The following is a 20,902-nucleotide window of genomic DNA, read 5'->3' as shown; positions in this document are numbered from 1 at the left end:
ACTGACACAGATAGGTCTTATGGCGACGAGGTGATAGGAAAGGCCTAGGAGTAGGAAGGAAGCGACTGTGGCCTGGTGTGAAAATGCAGAACAGCAGAAAACCATCTTCAGGGCTGCTGACAGTGCGGTTCGAACCCACTATCTCCCGGATGCAAGCTCATAGCTGTGCACCCCTAACTGCATGGCCAACTCGGCCAGTATCAGAATAGGTTGCAGGTTGCCACTCTTATTCCATAGCAACAAGTACCCCGACTCAAAGGACTACTTACTAGGCCATTCAACCAATGCCCATGGCTCAGAAACTAAGATGTGACTAGAGGAACCTACAAAAATAATAATAAAAAATAACAACTTAATGGTGTTAAAAATCCCTTCAATTATCCTACAATGTAAGACAGGCTAGGATATAAAAATTTACTTCCACAGAAGTTCTTTAACACGCTGGAAGCCAATATGGAACTGTTTCATATAAATACCCTTGAATATCGCTGACCTCCGTCAGGACTGAAACAGCAACAGGAAAATACTGTGCCACTGTAATCGGCTTTTTGTTGCCATAGTTTGCATTTTCTAATAATAACAAATAATGTTATTAGCTTTACATTCCACTAATGCCGAAGTGCCGGAATTTATTTCTCACACAAGTTCTTTTACGTGCCAGAACTGGCATGATGCTGATGTATTTAAGCACTTTCAAATACCACTGAACCCAGCCAGGACCGAACCTGCCAACTTGGGGTCAGAAGGCCAGTACCTTAACTGTCTGAGTCACTCAGCCCAGTAGTTCGCATTTCTCCTGTGATCATCTTTTATTACAAAAATTTTCCAAAAAGAATTGCACAATTTGTTCTTAAAAATGAACATGAAAAAAGTTATTGTTGAAAACCCATAGTTTATTACTCCACCACATTGATCAGATATTGCCATGCTTTTGTTGTTCTTAATTATTTCATGTAGCCTAGGCTTGACTGAAAAACATTGTGAGAAGAACAAGCTGATCCATCTCGCTTTCCCGGACCTTGACAAGGCCTTTGACCTTGTGCAACATGACCTCATATGGCTAGCACTGCGAGAGCATGACATACCAGAATACCTTGTCAACTGGGTGCAGATTCATCCAGTGACTTTCCCATCACCATCTGTGTTGACAAGGTTCAGCAGTGACATTGCTCCTGCTCATTCTAGTGAGGGACCCTGTAACAGCAGACCTGCACTGTCCTTTACCATGGACACTGACGATGTCACGTTATCCTCTAAGACCCAGATTGATCCGCAATACCAAATCTAAGAATAGAGCAACTGGCTGACACAGTTCGGCCAGCACCTCAACAAAAAGAAGACTAAATAAATGAAATCAAATCTACAAGCAATCGGCACCATTCACGTAGACAGTAAGGACCCGCCACAAGTGATAAGATTGTAATATCTTGGCTCCACAATTACCGTTGATGGCAGACTTGTCGATGAGGACAATGCAAAGGTAAATGCAGCCTGGATGAAATTGCAAACAACACCTAGCATCACTTGTGACCAGACGAAGAAAGATCGTCTCAAATCAAAAATTTATTTTGCTGTCATCCAACCCGATGAATTGTATGGTTGTGAATGTTGACCTACTGCAACTGAGGCAGGGCATCGACGAGGCATCAAGATGCTGAGATGGACAGCTGGTGTCACTAAACTGGAACGTATCTCTGATTAAATCAGGGAAAATCTGATGTTCCAGCGACTCAAGATAAAATGCCCAAGAGCCGTCTACAGTGGTTTGGACATGTACTAAGGACAGGAACCAATAATACCACAAAGACGGGTTACACATTTGAAGATGCCGGCAGAAGACCAAGGGGACAACTTAAACGGCGATGAGCGATACTCTTCACAAAGATCTGACGAGCTTCAACCACCACCGTGCCAAGGCGCAGGATAGAACTAATCGGAAACAACAAATCCATGTTGTGAAACCCACCACCAGAAGAGAGAAATGCTGAAGAAAGAGAAAAAGGAGGCAGCTCAAGTCCTATGTAATTAAGTGTGTCTGCACTGGTGTACACATTTATAACCAACTGAAGCTACAATTGGGAAGGAAGAAGCCAAGGCTTACCTGTAAGTTTGATATTATCTCCACATTCACAAGGAGTTGAAGCAAGAAGATACAGTACAGAAAATTATGTGAAGGATTTTAGTCCAATTTTCAACTCGATTCCGCATTACCTGCAGTTGGGTGTATCTCCCTCTAGCCCCTAAAACCTACCGAGTTCATGAGGATCGAATCCAGGCTTGATGAGAAAAAACTAAACCGAGGGTGATAGCAATGGATGTTTCCTTCCTGTATGAAATTTGCTTGCCACTTTGCATTACTGTAGTGTGTCCAATTGTAGGAATGATTAAATTTACTTTGGATCACGTATTCTAGATAGGTGCCTCAAGACTTGAAATCAGATCCTTTCTCAACATTTTCCAAGAGTGAAGTAAACATTATTTCTAGTTTATAAACATCTTGAGAAGACAATGTCACGATACTTTAATTTAAATTGATCTCTGAATGAACAACATCATCGCTTGAAAACCAACCTTTTTCGATTTCCACTTTCACAACTTGTCATTTTTATACGACGCACGGGACCTTTTTTATGGATCTCTATTTTTTTTAACATAATATAGCGCTTCTCTGGACTCCTAAGCCTCCACGCGCAACAATTACCTAGTTCCAAAAAACTGAAGAGCCTTTCCAACATCCATGTGTTTTGACGTCTATGAATACCTTAAAAAATGACGTAACTTCTTCGAATATACAACAGCAAACTCAAGAAGCCAGCATTCAAATGATAATTCTTCTTTATAACATCTTTTAGTGCACACTGGACTTTTAATACTATACGGCGCACTGAACTTTATTCATAAACAACATAACTTCCGCTCAGTGCTTCGTCAATTGGAAGTGTTATTATTTTTAATATATTGCTGCTCAATACCCCACATGGTATGTACTTTTAAAAAGACTGTACTTGTGTTTACATTATAATCACGGGAATAGAACCAGCTTTTGGGTGGTTAGGCCGTGTGCATTTTGCAGAGTTTCGTCCAGACGTGCCATTTGGACTCATCAGCTGGAATGGCACGCCCCTCCAGGACTCTGCTTAGCAGTGGCAGACCAAACTGTGTGGCCCTGCCGTGTTAGCAAATCTGGTTTGCTAACCTGCTAAAGGAGAAATGAATTCTCCATTTAAAAAATACTCCCCCATTGGAGATGTAATATCAAAAAAGGCTTTCACGGCCGCAGATCTTATAATCACGGGAATAGAACCAGATTTGCTAACACGGCGGGGCCACACAGTTGGTCTGCCACTGCTGAGCAGAGTCCTGGAGGGGCGTGCCATTCCAGCTGATGAGTCCAAATGGCACGTCTGGACAAAACTCTACAAAATGCACACGGCCTAACCACCCAAAAGCTGGTTCTATTCCTGTGATTATAAGATCTGCGGCCGTGAAAGCCTTTTTTGATATTGTGTTTACATTGTTTATTTTTTCTTCGATATTTACGCTTTAATTTACTTCAGGCTTATGATGACCTATTACTAGGTCGAAACTAGTCCCTATGTAATTTAAACTATTTACATTTTGTATTGAAAAGGTGGACCCGAAATAATATATTAATTTGCTCTATTGTAATCACAGTTCAATACGGATCTATCATTATGAAACTTATTTCTTTTAATCACAAATTTATTTCGGCCTCTTGGCGAGTGTCGTGAGAATGCCTTATTTTTGTGCTGGATGGTGGTGAGAATCTGCATGCGAAGATAGTGATTTGTGTGGGTAGGCTTACGATAGACGATATGTCCTAAGGAGCCGTCCGGTTTCTTTCATACTAGAACATCCAACAAAGGAAGGCATCCGTCCGACTCCATCTCCACAGTGAATTTTATTGAAGGATGTTGCTGATTTAGGTGGTTTAGAAATAGGTGAGGTTTCTCAGGACCTTCTGTCCAGGCCACAAATCCATCATCAACATACCTCCACCATATCACATGTTTGACAGGCGCCGAAGCAATAGCCGCCCCCTCAAAATGCTCCATAAAGAAATTAGCCACTACGGGCGAAAGAGAACTTCCCACAGCCACTCCGTCCGTTTGTTCGTAAAAATTCCCACCCCACAAGAAATAGCTGGAAGTCATGCAGTGTTAAAATAGCTTAGTAATGTCCTCAGGGAACGGGTGTTCAATGAGAGACATGACCGAATCAATCGGCACTTTAGTGAACAAGGACTCCACATCAAAACTCGCCAAAAGTGCATTAGGTTGAAGTGTTATGGTTGACAGCTTATTGATGAAATACTGAAAGTCCCTGACGTATGATTCAGTACATCCTACGTGTGGCTGAAGCAATTTGCTTAGGTATATAGCCAGAGTATACGTAGGAGAACCTATTGCACTAACAATAAGTCTGAGGGGAACATCTTTATTTTATGGATCTTAGGTAGTCCATATAATCTAGGTGGCATTGCATCCCCCAGGGACAGATGTTTAGCCTCCTCTTTTGGAATTGAAGATTGCCTTAAGAGCTTCACGGTGGCATTGGAAACACGAGTGGTGGGGTCACGTGAGCTCAGTCCGTAAACAAGCTCTGACTATATAGCCGAGATCTTATTCTTATACTCATCAGTGTCCATAACCATTGCCGCATTACCCTTATCAGCTGAGAGTGGTCAGTTCAGAGCTCTCCTTTCGCCTCTTGTTAAATTGGGCGCGGGTACAACAGCGGACCTTACGAGTCTCACACATATCTGTCTTAACTCCTATACAGTATCATGTCTGTAAATTTATATTTTTTGCATTGTAGACATTTTTAATTCCTATTCATATTATACGCATTCTGAAATTAAATTATGAATAAATACAGCATTTGTGAAGTATTTGATGAAATTATCTTTGTCTGTCTGTTAGGTCATCAGCCCACAGGCTGGCTGGATCCTCAAATAGCACCACCAAAGGTTATACAATTACTGGGAAACCGCTACAACCAATGGTGGCGTCAAAATGAGGCGTACTAGGCAGGATGAGGAGCGATATAGTTTGCCATTGCTTTCCTCACTAGGCCACAAAGTGCTATTGCAGCATAACTGATTCTACGAGTAACACCGTTCATAACAATTAGACACACTACTTTTTTTTTTGCAAGTTACTTTACGTCGCACCGACACAGATACTTCTTATGGCGACGATGGAGCAGGAAAGGGCTAGGAATGGGAAGGAAGCGTCCGTGGCCTTAATTAAGGTACAGCCCCAGCATTTGCCTGGTGTGAAAATGGGAAACCACGGAAAACCATCTTCAGGGCTGCCGATAGTGGGATTCGAACCTACTATCTCCCGGATGCAAGCTCACAGTCGCGCGCCTCTACACGCACGGCCAACTCGCCCGGTGCCTGGTGCGAAAATGGGAATTAGACACACTAGTCGTGCTCCGAATCTCATTACTCGGCACCACCCGTACCCCAGCAGATTCCGTATTGTCACAGCTATAGATGAGACTGGATCTACGGTGGAAGTAACATACATTTTGCTCTGGCCTGTGTGAAGAGACAGATGAAAAAGTACTGCATCCATCAGGAAATGCCAACAAGCAGGAATATTAAGCATTATATTTGAAAGTTTGAGCACCAACAAAGTAAGCCTAAACTGTGCTGCATAATTTGCATTTCAAGCACCACTTCTGTTCCAAGTGACATAAACCCTAGACTCCTTCCATTCTGAAGTGATGTGGCTACATAGAAAAAATTCTATCTTATTAGGAAATCAATTTATTAAAAGATGGTGTTCCCTGAAAAATTGTGTTTCTTGAAGATGCGTCACTTTGTAATTAAGCCCTTCAATTGCAAAATGTTACAGATTTACTGAATATTGAGAGGGTACAAGTGTTAGATAAATAGTTCCAAGATCATAGCAAGAAGCAGAAAGCAGATGCTGCGACTATAGAAAGAAGCCTCTCGAAAGGAGTGTGGCCCTATGGGGATATTGTTCTCATGACAGACATTGGCCTGGATGTGCTGAGATGGGTTATAGCTGCTAAATTACTTTTTTCTTGTCTTGCGGTCAGTACGCACTGCAGCCATATAAAGAGCCTTTACTTGTGTTTTTATTCTGCGCAGGTCTGTAACGGAAGTTGTGAGTTCTGATTTCTGGGAATGACGTCATATCAGCCAATGGCAATGTCAGTAGCTACTCAAGTAATGGAGAATGGAGTGTGCTACGTTTAATTAGGTTATAAAAGCAAATGTATTCCCGAGGGTAGGTTGGTGGGTTCCTCGCTATCGTAATGAATACATCTCTCCTGTAAAAGCAAATCACCCCTGCCCATCAGAAAAGTTTTGAGTCAAATCCAAAGCACACTCCTCCTCTTCGATAACGACACCCCACTTTGCCCATTTTGACAGCAATGTATTCTATAGTATATCATATAGGCCTAACACAAAATTTACACATCACCTGTTAGATCACTAATAAAACATTTTTGTAGCTTGTTTCGCACCTAGAAGTTGCTTTTCTGTGAACTTTTCTTGAAGCATCCTTCCCCAATGTGATGACATTTTTTTCTTGTGAGCCACAAGCGATTCCAGTGTAGATGTGTTTTAATATAGGCCTGAATTCTGTCTGATTTTTCCTATTAACGCTGAAAACGCTTTGTGAGAGTTACTGTCAGGTACAATTAATACTGCAAATAGCACTTTAAAGTTTTATAGTGGAGAAGAGCGGGTACAGCTCCTTCATTCACAATGAATTTCACAATGGGTAGCAAAAAGAAGTTACGATTGAGTATGACTGCCAAATGAAACTAGGAGGGTTGTGGAGTCAAATATTTTTTTTTTTCGTGATGTAGCTTTTCCATAATAATTTCCCCTTTGACCGTAATACCGCAATCGTAAAGTGAAATCCGTAATAATTATAGACAATCCATAAGTTGGCACCTCTGATAATATCAGAAAGCTTGCATAGTACATAGTAAAAAATTATCCCAACTATTTCAATTTCAGTTTGGCTTGGACGGTAAACATGGCAAATAACGAGAGCCTACTACCTCATTCACTCTGCTCTTTGGTTGTATTCAAATAAATCTGGTAGAAATCAATCCAAATAATCTCTAAACACTACCAGAACCCCTATAAGTATTATCTACTAGATTCAATACTTACTCCCTACCTACCTATTAATGCTTCACTGCTCTTTGTTCTACTTCAATGTCCGACATGGAATTACCAAATTACAAGTAACAACTCTCATTATTGTTCCGTATTGAAGATGACGTTAGGCATAGATATCAAGGATAATTAAATAAAAAACACCTATTCAATACTTTCCACGTTTAATGTGGTTATTATCTACATGATTTTATGTAGACTCATTTGGTCAGGTACATGTTTCACCCATTATTTTGGGCATCTTCAGCCTGTAAACAACCTTTAGGTCAAGGTTTGGGACCTTTTAAACTAATATAAACATACTAATATATACACTATATACAACATATACATTATATACAATATATACAAACATAAGTTAATACAGTAAAGTTTTTTGGTCCTAATCTATTTAATATGGAAAATGTCCAAAACTAAAATGGATCTTCTTTTCGGTGAAGAGGATTGCAAATCGGGGTTTATGTGACCCCTATATCATATTAAGTACTTGACGTATCGTGTCTGGTGACAGGATGTGTCGTCAACAATAAGTGGAGATTTTAACTGTTATTGTTGACGACACATCCTGTCACCAGACACGATACGTCAAGTACTTAATATGATATAGGGGTCACATAAACCCCGATTTGCAATCCTCTTCACCGAAAAGAAGATCCATTTTAGTTTTGGACATTTTCCATATTAAATAGATTAGGACCAAAAAACTTTACTGTATTAACTTATGTTTGTATATATTGTATATAATGTATATGTTGTATATAGTGTATATATTAGTATGTTTATATTAGTTAAAAAGGTCCCAAACCTTGACCTAAAGGTTGTTTACAGGCTGAAGATGCCCAAAATAATGGGTGAAACATGTACCTGACCAAATGAGTCTACATAAAATCATGTAGATAATAACCACATTAAACGTGGAAAGTATTGAATAGGTGTTTTTTATTTAATTATCCTTGATATCTATGCCTATGGAATTACCATACGTTATTCAATTTAACATGCCACTTTGTTGACAGCCATTTCTACTGCATCGCTTAGGAAACATTAAACTTGTCTTATTTTAGGATTGGATCCCTTCAAAACTAAGGAAGCTCAGAAAAGTGGCCAGAGTAAGAAACTTTGCATACGTGTGGGTTAGAAATCACAACACTATGAGTGAAATGCTCTCCTTTGTTTCTAATCAACTATAGGCAAATGACAGTGGTACAGACCAATAAGACATAGAGTCCCAATAAATTACGCTACACAGGCTACTAACATACCAATACAACTAGGCTACAACACAACTTTAAGTGAATCTTCCCACAATAAGTACTCAGGATCACCGACTAAAATATTTCAAACCAGTGTATTGATACAACCTTTCGTATAGTGAACTTACCCAAGCATTTCTTACCCTATGCCCAGCAATGGACAAACATAACCACAACAGTCCAATCTGCAGCATGTATATTAAGAAAAAAAACCACAACTTTCAGATGCTGATAATGATGTATGCCACTTTCAGTTACTGTAGGTACATCATCCAACAAAAGGTAGAAGATAAAACAAACGACTATCATTATGCGTGTGTGAAAGTCTTGGCCCATGGGGTACAGTAATGAACAATTCTCTACAAGTGATTGCAAAAATAACTATTATCCAAATGAAATTTGTATCATTCAAACTCTTACCTTAAGGCACCGGCTCCTCATAACGATAATCCGACAATACACATTCCTTCAGAAGTATTAACTTACTAATCACTCTTCTTTAATTAGTATTTGCACACAGTAAATACTGTACCAATGTTCTAAGTATGAATACAATTTTAATCTTAATAATACAGAGCCGTTAGTTCTTTTAATGGTTTATACAAAAGTTCATATGAGTTTAATAGGATGATTTTCTTCAACAAGTAAAAATTTGAATCACAAGTTTAGTTCAAGATAAATATTTTTTTAAACCCATTAGGTTGAGGCAAACTTTGAGAAATGAACGAGACGTAGGCTATGTAAAGGAAAACTGGAAGTGACAAGGTGGGAGCCAAACTTTCCTAAGCACATAACACCTCATATACCTATATGAAGATGTTATTAATTCCATTCAAAAATTTGATATTTATATTGACGTTTGAAAACCTGAACATGCTTAGATGAAAATGGGCTACAGAGCACAGTATATCTCTGAATTTAAAACAAGTAAACATTTCACAGCATTGCAATTATTTAATGCAAAGAAAATGTTTATGTCAAGAGTGATAATGAAGCTTTTGTTTCAAAAAAACAGGCCAGACTATCTTTAAACGCCCAATCAAAACAGAGAACTGACAAGCTGACCGAGGTGGTATTAGGTTAGACCCCCTGTCCCTTAAAAAAAAAAAAAAAGGACATTTCCTCTTCACTTACCTTGCAAGTCAGTTGAAGCCTTTTCCTCCACAATTGACACTTCAAGCATATGTGTTGGCAAGTAGCATTCGTCTCCTTCGGAAGACATGACGATCACAAATTCACTTAACTCCCAGTAAAATTTCAAATTAAATCTGCAAAAGATCATTCTCGTCTGAAAACCTTACCTTTAAATCTAACATAATGCCACACATATCACAATCAGTTAAGTGCATCGCACTTGACCGCCACTTTGTAAAACTAGAATGTCAAATTTTTGAAATACCTAAGCATGCAAGTAGAACGCGCCTACGGAGGCTTCTATGGCCTTCCAACAAAACATTGAAACTTCAAAACAGAAACAATATCACATCAAGAATAACGTACGTTCTACTCAACCACCATTGTTTTGAAAGCAAGGTCTGAATTTGTAAACTAGACTATCTCATGCGGCCCGGTAGGCGGGAATCGAAATCTTGCAAGAATTGTTCCCAAACAACAAAACTATTGGCTCAAGATGTATGGTACCCGTGATTGGACGAGTATTCTATCTCCATTACCGCCTACTTCGAAAGATAACACGACTGCACAGAACTTGTGCGCATTATAGTCACGTGATATCATACCCAGCAACCAGCGCTGCGTAGTGGAGGAATGGAAAATTTCTTCAAGGTCATATCCGTAAAGATTTCATATACCGTAATGTAATCACTCATTACTTAGAACTACATAGTATATAGAGTAATTTCGTATAACTATTATGGCCTTCAAGGCACATCTGTTGATGAGGGTGGATTGCATCTGCCATGAATGGAGGAACTGTGCATTATTATAGTGGAGGGTGATCTGTGTGTGCATTGCAGGAATGGTGGAAGCAGCCGGGAATCACCCACAGGGGCCCAAGCATAGAAGGTCCAAGGCACAGATCAGTCAACTATGGAGGCAGAAAGGACTATTAGTACGGCAGCCTAAGTATCACATCTCTTACTCAAGGACGAACTTCGAAAACATCTAGAGATTCACGACTGATTTTCGAATTATCTAAAGATTCATGACTGGCTTACGGCATAATAAAACATAGATAAGTCGCTGAGGGGCTCAGTCGTTCAAGGCATTCTGAGCCTAAGCTGGAAGGTTCAATCCCGGCTTAGTCAGCTGGTATTTGGAGGTGCTCAAATACTCTAGCCTCGTGACGCTAGACTTACCAGCACGTAGAATAACTTCTGTGGGGCTAAATTCCAACACCTCACAGTCTCCGAAAATCGTAGAAGTAGTAAGTGGGACATAGAATTTAAGAAAGCGTTGTCTCACACATTCCCATTTAAGGGTAGATTTATTTATTTATCATATGGCTTTTAGTGCCGGGAATTTCCGAGGACATGTTCGGCTCGCCTGGTGCAGGTCTTTCCATTCCACGTCCATGGGTGATCTGCGCGTCTGGATGTGCGGTACTAATAATGAGGCAGGGAGAGGGCGAAACACGGTGTCGGTACGTAGTCTATTCCGTTGGATTACACCAAGAGATCTGTTCAACGATCCGACGGACGAATCGCCATCAACAACGCCATACACCCTCACTCCATATGAACATTGCGGAAAAGTTTTGAATTCAATCCAGGCTTTTTGGCATGCTATCTAGTGAATTTAACATGCCGGCTAACATTCTGATGGTTAATTTTTTTGACCAACGGGACTCGAAGAGGTTAACCATGGTGACAGACAATATAGACTTTACGCCTTAACGATAATGGCCACCAGGCGGGCTTTTAAAGACAGAAAGCAATTGCTAATCGACCTTCCAAAACATTCAGCTACTTAAACTACTACAGTTAATGAAGCATTTTCTGGAGGAATGTTTCGATGTACTGTGGAATAGGTACCAGTAGATTCGTTAAGAACACAGCAGGAAGTGATAGTTTCTTTAAAAGTTTTTTTCAAATTTTGACCACCCGCTCAACATTTTTATACAGAATCTTCATTATGTTCTACCCAGAAGTGTACAAGGAAGCATTACTTTATGAGATCCTTAAATGGGTGCAATTTGAACATCATACCATTAGTGGGCCTGATGTTGTCTGCACAGGAAATAAATCAGTAAATCTCCAAAAAACGATCTTGTCTAATAGCATTAATATCCAACTCATTACCAAAATCACCTCCTACTTCTTAATAAGATCTCTTTAAAAGGAACGGTGTGATAACCTGACAGAATTAGCACGGCTATAAAAACGTTCAGTTCTTCTGGGCTGTAAATAAAGAAGTGGCAATATTGATGGAACGCAATATTTAATTATCTAACAAGTACAACTACATTACACTCCTTCAATTTAGTAACCCCCAAAGTCTAGTGCCTTTTGCGAAATGTCGGGAAGCTGTTGGAGACCGTGGACAATACGTTTTCCGATTATGACAGCGACGGAGTACCCCACGGGGTGGAATACAGATGCAACGTCAGGAGATCGGCGGCCCCGAAAAGATTCCTTCAACTTCGGAAACAAATCTAAGTCACGAGGACTCATGTTCGGTAAGTATGGAGGATGTTCCAAAACCGCCTAATGCCTCCGATGCAATACGAGCTTGACAGTCCTTGAGACATGATAACGTGTGATGCAATACAACACGACATGGTGATCGTCTCTCAATAAGCCTGAACGTTTGCGCCGCATAGCTAAACACAGATGTCGCTCCAGAAATCGACAATAGTAGTCACTGTAGACTGTTTGTCCATCAGGCACAGCATGCGTAAGAATAAAACCCTCGTAATCTATGCCAAAATCAGCATAAGTTTCACCCAACTGGGTTCATGTCGAAAGTTCTGTGGATGTGACGAACCTGAGTGACGCCATTCCTTCGGCTGACGTTTTAATTCAGGCTCGTAAGTTCGTGCCCACGTCTCATCAATAGCGACAAAACGCTGCAGAAATGCGTCTATGTTGCGGTATCTGTCTAGATGGATGCCAGCCAGGGCATACCGGTGCCATTTCTGGAAGGCGGTAAGTTGATATGGAACCCAAGAGGACGCAATTTTCCTCATGTCAAGACATGTCAAGACTCCGATGTCGATCTGATTTTGAGAAATGGACAACCGACTTGTGCGGTGAAAATCTGCAGTCTCATTCCGACCCGCACGGAACGACTTAGCCCATCGTGCAACCGTCCCAAACGGTAATGCGTTCTCGCCACAGGCTTCACAAGAAACTCGATAATACTCTGATACATTTTTGTCACGGGCAACCTCGATTTTAATTCACGAACGCTGATTACCTTTTGGAAACATGCTTTAGAGTGGTTAAATCGGCACTCTCCCCTTCAAGGCCACACAGCAACACCACTCCCAACCGGATGCCCGTCAAATGCACACTACACATCGACAACAATGCCACTTGACCGCTCCCATGTCCTATCTGCGCACGCCCGATTTCCTGCGAATGTCTAGACTACGTTGCTATTACTTTATTTGCAGGCCTCGTATTTCCGAGATTCGGATGCTAATAATTCCAACACCTTTGCATCAAAAATAATTTGAAAAAACTGTACAGGCATTCCCCGCAGAGATGAACAGTCAGGTTCAAGAAATAATCCTTTATTATTCTGGATGTCCGCATATGTCCAAGAAATATTTCCTTTATTCAGTTTCTTATTTCCAGTCTTTCAGCTAGAAACTTGGGAATAACCTCTTCTCCTCTCAATTGCTGTCAATCACTAGTACTAAAAATAATCTCAGCATAGCTGGAAATTGGGAGGTCAGTAAACTTGTCAGCAAGTCCTGCACCGTCTTCCTCACTGGAGTCTTGGTCAGAACGAATATTTTTATATCTGTAGGTCCTATGAAGATATCCCCTATTTTATCAACTGTAACATCTGATTCAATAATATCTAGAGCCTCCTGAAGAGTGATATACACATGTCAGAGGAAATGATGCAGGATATAATTATTGAAGGAAAATAATACTTTAGATCTGAAAGAAAATTTAAAATATGCTAAAAATTTGCGAAGGAAAATAGTTAATGCGATACACTCTATGTTAAAAATGTTATTCGTGCAACACTGCGGTATAAATACATTATTCAAATTTATAAAAAAAAAAATTAGAGAATAACTATAGTCCCAAAAACCAACTAATGGATGAATCACAAACCCGCCGTGCAAGATCATATGACCCCACAATAAATATTTATATAGTTGCTACAAAAATTGTAATTTCGACATGATAGTCTGATAATATCAAGAATAGTTATTGAAGATGAGGTACCTGAAGTTTTACCACAAATGATTTAATATAAGGAAAATTATAGCGAATTACTTGAAGTGCGATGCCATTTTTCTGCCTCTCAAAATAATGTCAACTTTTACACAAATCCCTTCTCAAAACACTGTGACACTGTGACACAATATTTGGTACAAGTCGTCAGATACAATAAAGATCAAGATTTGGGCACTGTCACACGCTTTCACCACTCATTGCATTGTCTGATCATATGATCAGGCACAGTGGACATGAAATTCTAGATGTGGAACTCATCTCTAAAGAAAATAGGCAACCTACAGTAATATTTTGGGGTGTGCAGACCTAACAAGGCTGGCGCTGACGCTGATACAGAATTATTTGACAAGATAATGAGGTATGTAGGGAACGGCACTGAAAGGGACGTTATTGAAGCGTGTGATCTGAACCTGCCAAAGGTTAACTTGGAAGGGAATACGAACGGCAGAAAGCATGACCAAAAAATGGTGAATAAGTTATTATGGGAAGGACAGCTGAATGAGAAAGTAATGGAAGCAATTAGAGGGAGAACTATTCTAGACGTGGTGCTGATAAAACCAGATGAGCTATGTAGAGAAACTGAAGTGACAGATGGTATAATTGGTTAAGAATCTGTTTTTGTCAATTAATGTATTAGAAAGGAATGCCGTAAAAGTAGGGCTATTAGGCAATACCATATGTCTGATAAAAGGGGAATGGGGACATTTTTAAAAATGATGAACGGAAAATTGTAAATAAAATGTAAACAGCCTATGGGATAAGTATAAGCAATTGTTAAGGGGAGTGTGAAAACAGGCGTGTACTTTTAAATGTGGTATACAATAGTAAGGGCCCATTATACTGTAACAGGAAATAAAGCGATTAAGAAGTGTAGAATAGAAAGAAATAGAGTTAGGTAAGGTTGCGGTTTTAAGGAGAGATTGAAAGAGCTCCCTACAAAATTAAATTCAGCGAAAAATTCAACTAAGGATAACATGATGGCAAACATTATTGGCAGCCATATGAATATTAGGGAGCAATGGAATGATATGTATAGAAACTTTAAGGCAGAAACAGGTTCCAGGAAGGACATTCCAGGAATCATTTACGAACAAGGTGAGTGTATATGCGAGTACTTAAAGTAGAAGTATTCATTCAGCAATATGTAAAGATAGTTGGATATAAAGATAATGTTCTGATAGAGTATATGACTAATAAAGGCGAAATACCGACATTCACTTTTGATAATAAAGCCATTCACACAATGATACTGTACCCTAACGGGCTTCGAATGGAAGACCCACGCATAATAATGCCTCAGCGTAACCTTGTAAACAACCGCGGATGATACTCTAGTGAAAAGCGGCCCGAATTGCCTACGCGAGCTTCGAACCGCTCCCCTCTTACTTTCTGTGCTAGCCTCAGCAACTCGAGCACTTGGGGGTGGTTACGTTCGAAAGAAGAAAACAAATTAAGATGGAGTCTTATCTAATATGAAAGTAGGATTTCTGGGTTCAACTGTCTACTGAATACTGCTTAGCACTGCTAGAAATAACAAAAATCATGTAACGGGGTTACGAAGACTAATTAATTCTGAATTGTGACATAAAAGAAAACATCGTATACAATAAATTCTCCGCATGCGGCGGGAAAAAGTGAAGAAATAATCACTTTAAACTGACTCGCCTGAGTGTGTTCCGTGACCTCATTCAGCATAAGCTTCATTTGGCACAAAAGGTATAATTGAGGTCTGGCGACTAATATCGTCTATCTTTCCCTCATTAATTTCGTAGCTCGGGGGATGAACGTTGTTCACGTCCGCAGGATTTACCTCCTCATTAGCACTGCTAGAAATAACAAAAATCATGTAACGGGGTTACGAAGACTAATTAATTCTGAATTGTGACATAAAAGAAAACATCGTATACAATAAATTCTCCGCATGCGGCGGGAAAAAGTGAAGAAATAATCACTTTAAACTGACTCGCCTGAGTGTGTTCCGTGACCTCATTCATAGACCAGTAATACTGGTCACAATTCCAATTATACGTTCAACGCCACGTCCCCGATGGAATTTCCAGAAAGCTGATTGGTCTGCATTCTCTGTAGAACTAGATAAATGCATTCGTTGGATTCCCCCAAATCACCAAAGTTATCAACGTTGCACCTGGGTGGTGCTAAGCGACCAACAGCAATAGGCAGCCAGTCTATCCTAGGATCTCCTGGCTTTCAAATTATGTCAAAGACACCATGTGGAAACAGCTCTTCTCAGAGCTCTTTAACAAGAAACAGTGGTCCCACTATTCGTATTTTCCAACTCAATATAGAGAGTATCAGCAGAGCAAAGTGTGATTACCTCTCAAAAGTACTCAGAGAGAACAACATAGATGTTATTGTCCTTCAAGAGACGCATGTTGCTAATGAAGAACAACTCCGTACTAGAGGTCGTATTGCTGGGTACAAGGCACTAGGAGCAACCTACCATGAAGCATATGGAGTGGCCACACATGTCCGTAATAACATCGAAGAAGCTGAGCTACTATCTCAAAGCACAGAAGAAAATGTCCATCAAGTTGTCGTCCGACTGAACAATGTCTCGATCATCAACATCTACAAACCACCATGCATTTTATGGCCTCAGAATGTTGTACCAACTGCAGAACATCCTGCGATTTATGTGGGAGATTTCAACAGTCATCATGAACTCTGGAAGTATTCTAAAACAGATGATTGTGGACTTAAATTAATGGACTGGTGCGAAAGTAATAACCTCCATCTAGTATTTGATGCTAAAGATCGAGGAACTTTTCGATCAGCTGCATGGGGTAGAGATTCAAATCCAGATTTATGCTTCGTCAGCTCCAATATAAATGGAATTCCCTCGCACACTACACGCAAAGTGATGGGAGAATTCCCTCATAGCCAGCATAGACCAGTAATACTCGAATTTGGTGTCACAATTCCAATTATACGTTCAACGCCACGTCCCCGATGGAATTTCCAGAAAGCTGATTGGTCTGCATTCTCTGTAGAACTAGATAAATGCATTCGTTGGATTCCCCCAAATCACCAAAGTTATCAACGTTTTGTTGGCGCAGTTATATCTACTGCTAAGAAATGTATGCCCAGAGTTATAGGAAAGAATATGTTCCTGGCTGGAATGCCCAGAATGAGGAATTATTTAAGAATTTCCAACAAAACAGAGATGCGGAAACTGCTAACAAACTTCTGGCTAGCTTGGATGATCGTCGAAGACAAAAGTGGGTTGAAACTGTCGAAAGCTTAGATTTTACTCATTCTAGCAGAAAGGCCTGGGGCCTTCTTAGAAGGCTAGGAGAAGGTGCGAGAGTAGTGAAGGGTCAACCTCAGGTGACACCTGACCAAATAGCTTTCCATATTGTAACAACTTCTCGAGCTCCAGCTGATAAGAAGCATACAAAGTATGTTAGATGCCAGCTTCGTTCTCTGAAATCATCAGTACCTCGCATTTCTAGCTATTCACGTCCCTTTACAGCCCTTGATTTTCAAGAGGCCCTCAAAGAACTAAAACCTGGTAAGGCACCTGGATTCGATGGAATTCATCCAGAATTTCTCATACATATGGGAGACAATGCAAAGAGATGGATGGCACAGTTCTACACAGACATTCTTCAGACTGGACAAATCCCACCTGACTTCAAGAAGGCTAAAATTATTTCCATATTGAAGCCTGGAAAACCTGAAAACAGACCTGAAAGTTACAGACCAATAGCCCTCCTTAGCTATTGCTACAAACTCTTTGAAAGGCTTATCTACAACAGAATTGGATCAACCATTTTAGAACTCATTCCTGTGGATCAGGCAGGCTTCAGACCTAACCGAAACTGCTGTGATCAAGTACTTTCATTAACATCTTACATTGAGGCCGGATACCAGCAAAAGCTTAAAACATCTGCTGTCTTTGTGGATCTCACTGCTGCCTTTGATACCGTTTGGAGGGAAGGATTGATTTATAAATTACTCAGAGCTATACCCTGTAGAACGATTGCACAGCTTATCAACAACATGATCAGCGATAGGAAATTCCAGGTCTGTTTAGGTGAAAAGAAAAGCTCAGTGAGAAAACTGCATAATGGTTTGCCCCAAGGATCAGTTTTATCGCCACTACTGTTTAATTTGGGATACGTAATTCCGTTGAGATATAGTCTAACGTGTCTTAATTTACAGTGATCAAACAGTGAGCTATCTTTTTCGTGATTGAATTTACGATTAGTTTGAAATCCAAAAATAATGTACAAGGGCTTCTCAGTAAAACGTGATGTTTTAACAGCCCAGCCATGCTTGTTTGTAGGTGGTAACACAGGATATTCATGCAGCTCCCAACTTCTAAAACGTATAGGTAATGGTGTATCATTTTCTACAATCTTGAGCAATCGCAGTTTTTTTACGATCAGATAAGGTTACATGTGGAATCCTCCACAGTATACGATGCAGTGTTATTTTCGATTCTACTGGTGTTTCTATTGCTTTAAGAGAATTGTAATCACTTCGATCACGGATTAGAATAAGCTCTTGTTTTGCGTTGATTATAATACGTGTAAAGTTTTCTGCGAATCCAAAAATATGTTTCAGTGATAACATACCCGTAAAAGTTCCATCCTCATTAATCATCCAGTTGTTAGTAGCTTTTGGACACCATCCAGCCGTCCGCAAAAGATTACTTTCTTCATCACAGAAAGAAAGGTAGAGTTTCATTGCACTTTTAATACCAACATTCTTCGTTCGATCTATTTCAACATTATTTACTTCATATCGCGCTTCAGAAAAGAGAAAAGCTAGAGCATGGTTGTTTAGTTGTGAAGTGCTTGGTCCACTTCCATCCGACTTTTCTAGTCGTCCTTCAACATAGAGGTAGCTTTCGTGTGGTAAGGTGTATACATCTTGCTGATTAATAATAAAATGAATTTCATCATTGTTATTTAATCTAAACGTAAAAGGTTGATAGGAATGAAGCTCACTTCGTACTACACCTTCACGACTTTCTACTGTATTCGTAATGTCTAGCATTTCTTCCATTCTGTTGTAGTAGTGTATATCCTAAATCTTGGAGTATCTGCTTATGGGTATCTGTTAACTCGATGAGTCTCTGCACACATGTAGTATGTCTTCGGAATGTACACCGTGTTTTATAGATGGTTTTCATACTGGTTTAAGATGTAGTTTGTAAGCTACGTACGCGTGCTGATCTAAATGAATAAGCTGATTATGTTTATTTACAAGTCTAAGAGTAATGTTGCTAATGTGTTTTACAGACACAGGATGATAAAGAACTACTGCTGGTTTCTCACAAATAGTATATCCACGTTCATATGTAACAATAAAGTCGTGCAGGACGTGCGAAGGTTGTAGATTACTATTCAAGTCTGTAATAATATTACAAGTAATGGTCACATTATAATCATCGAAGAGTTTTATAGGTTGATCAGACTCGTAACGTACGTTCGGTAGGAGCTCCCTCGATGAAAATCCAAGCAGTGGTCCAATCGAATCAGGTTGTGATTTGAAGTCAATCTTAAATGATGATTCAATAACACATTTATGTGTAATGTTGCTTATAGTAATTGAGAACTTGTAATTATGATTACTAAATCCATCTTCCCCAAACTGATCAATTAACGTACTTTCAATATAGTCGTGAATATCGTCTACTGTATAACTACCTGAGGGTAGTGTTAGCACATATTCATCGTAATAGAACTTGTTTACACCATCACGCACATTATAGATTTTATTGTAGCTTTCAAACGATACTAGTCCAAGACTATGCGGCTGATAGCCAAGTTCGATTGGTGGATTAAAATAGACGGTTATTTCAGGTCCTTCTCCACGTACAGCAAACGTTCTTTCACTGTTCATCATCACGTAGACACTAATGCACTTTCTCTACTGTCTGGGTTTGATATACGAACATAAGACATAATCGTCCGCACATGCGTGTATTAAAGTTTTGCACACGGTTTTTATTGTAAACAATGTCTACACTGCTTCCGAAATAACGTATGAGCTCAAAAGGAGGAGGTAAGTCTCCATAGCTATCAAAATACCATACTTTAGATTTACGTTTTACATAAGCAACGTAATGAGTTCCAGGTCCACGACTGTCGTCCAAGTTAATTACGGCACTTTCACGTTCACGTGGGCGCGCTGGTAGTTGATCACGCATATACACTCCTCGAAAATAATGAATTCCTAGTTGTTTAGCAAACGTAAAACTTCATCATGCGTTAGAGCTCGATGTGGCAGTGCATTCAGTAGACGTTTTTGGAGAAATGTAGATACCAAGCCCTTTCTTGTATGTCAACTACAATTCACTGGAGATCTACCCCGCAACCCCGAACTCTCCAAGCAACCAAGAACTACCAGGAAGCCGAAGGCATCAACCAGTATCCGTACACCAGAAGATGACCAACTGCATAAGAGAGAAGAAAGGAATTTATGTTCAAAGGTCATGTTTCATCAGACGTCAAAATTAGAAATTTCGCCATCTGGAGTATTTAAAGGAAATTCCTTGTCACTGCGCGAAAGGAATTCGTGTCTTGGGGGAAATATGAACCCATGACCTTTGTGCCCTAAGAACATTATGCATAATGTAACAATTAAATTAAAAGTTGGATTCTTGATAGCATGGATTTGACACGTGACGAGGGGGTGATTACCTTCGGTCCCACGCTCTGGGGTACGTGACGTCAACCACACGTGTCGACGGCGGAAGAATCTCAAGTCATTTTTATGAACTATTTCAAAGCGCGTGTACATGGCGTGACCACGCCAAGTCAAAAAAATATAGTGCCTATCAAAGGAGGTCAATCATCTCACAAATCGAACCCGTAAAATTTTTAAATGTCCATGAACACTACCGCCAGAAATGTAGCAAGCATGTAGTCACTTTCAAAACTCTTGAAATTACAGTTTAGGTAAGTCAGAAAGTTTATAGGAAATTTCTTGGCGGCAAAAGGGAGAGATCCGAAGAGAGGGGGTAACTGCTATAAATATGAAGGGACGCCATGACGAAGCTTCCTTCTCCGGCATTTGTGATACAAAGCGGACGAAAAATTGTTGAG

General features: G+C 39.9%; 1 protein-coding gene across 3 annotated transcripts in view; it reads right to left on the bottom strand.

Moving 5' to 3' along the window:
- The window catches only part of LOC136857877 (uncharacterized), a 177,402-nt gene extending 167,296 nt beyond the window's left edge, over positions 1-10,106 (bottom strand). The window contains exons 1-2 of one of the 3 annotated variants that reach the window (XM_067136904.2): positions 9,845-10,106; positions 9,580-9,713 (exon numbers count right to left, since the gene is read on the bottom strand). In XM_067136904.2, the coding sequence (XP_066993005.2) occupies positions 9,580-9,713; positions 9,845-9,852 (142 nt within the window). In that variant the 5' untranslated portion in view covers positions 9,853-10,106. Of the gene's footprint in view, positions 1-9,579 lie in introns of all 3 variants that reach the window. The other 2 variants (XM_067136905.2, XM_067136903.2) reach the window with 2 other exon arrangements.
- Between the last annotated feature and the right edge of the window lie 10,796 nt (positions 10,107-20,902).

Source organism: Anabrus simplex, chromosome 1 (genome assembly GCF_040414725.1).
Source record: "Anabrus simplex isolate iqAnaSimp1 chromosome 1, ASM4041472v1, whole genome shotgun sequence".
Taxonomy (NCBI): domain Eukaryota; kingdom Metazoa; phylum Arthropoda; class Insecta; order Orthoptera; family Tettigoniidae; genus Anabrus; species Anabrus simplex.
Note: the sequence above shows the minus strand (reverse complement) of the source record. Positions and strands in the feature narration are given on the sequence as shown.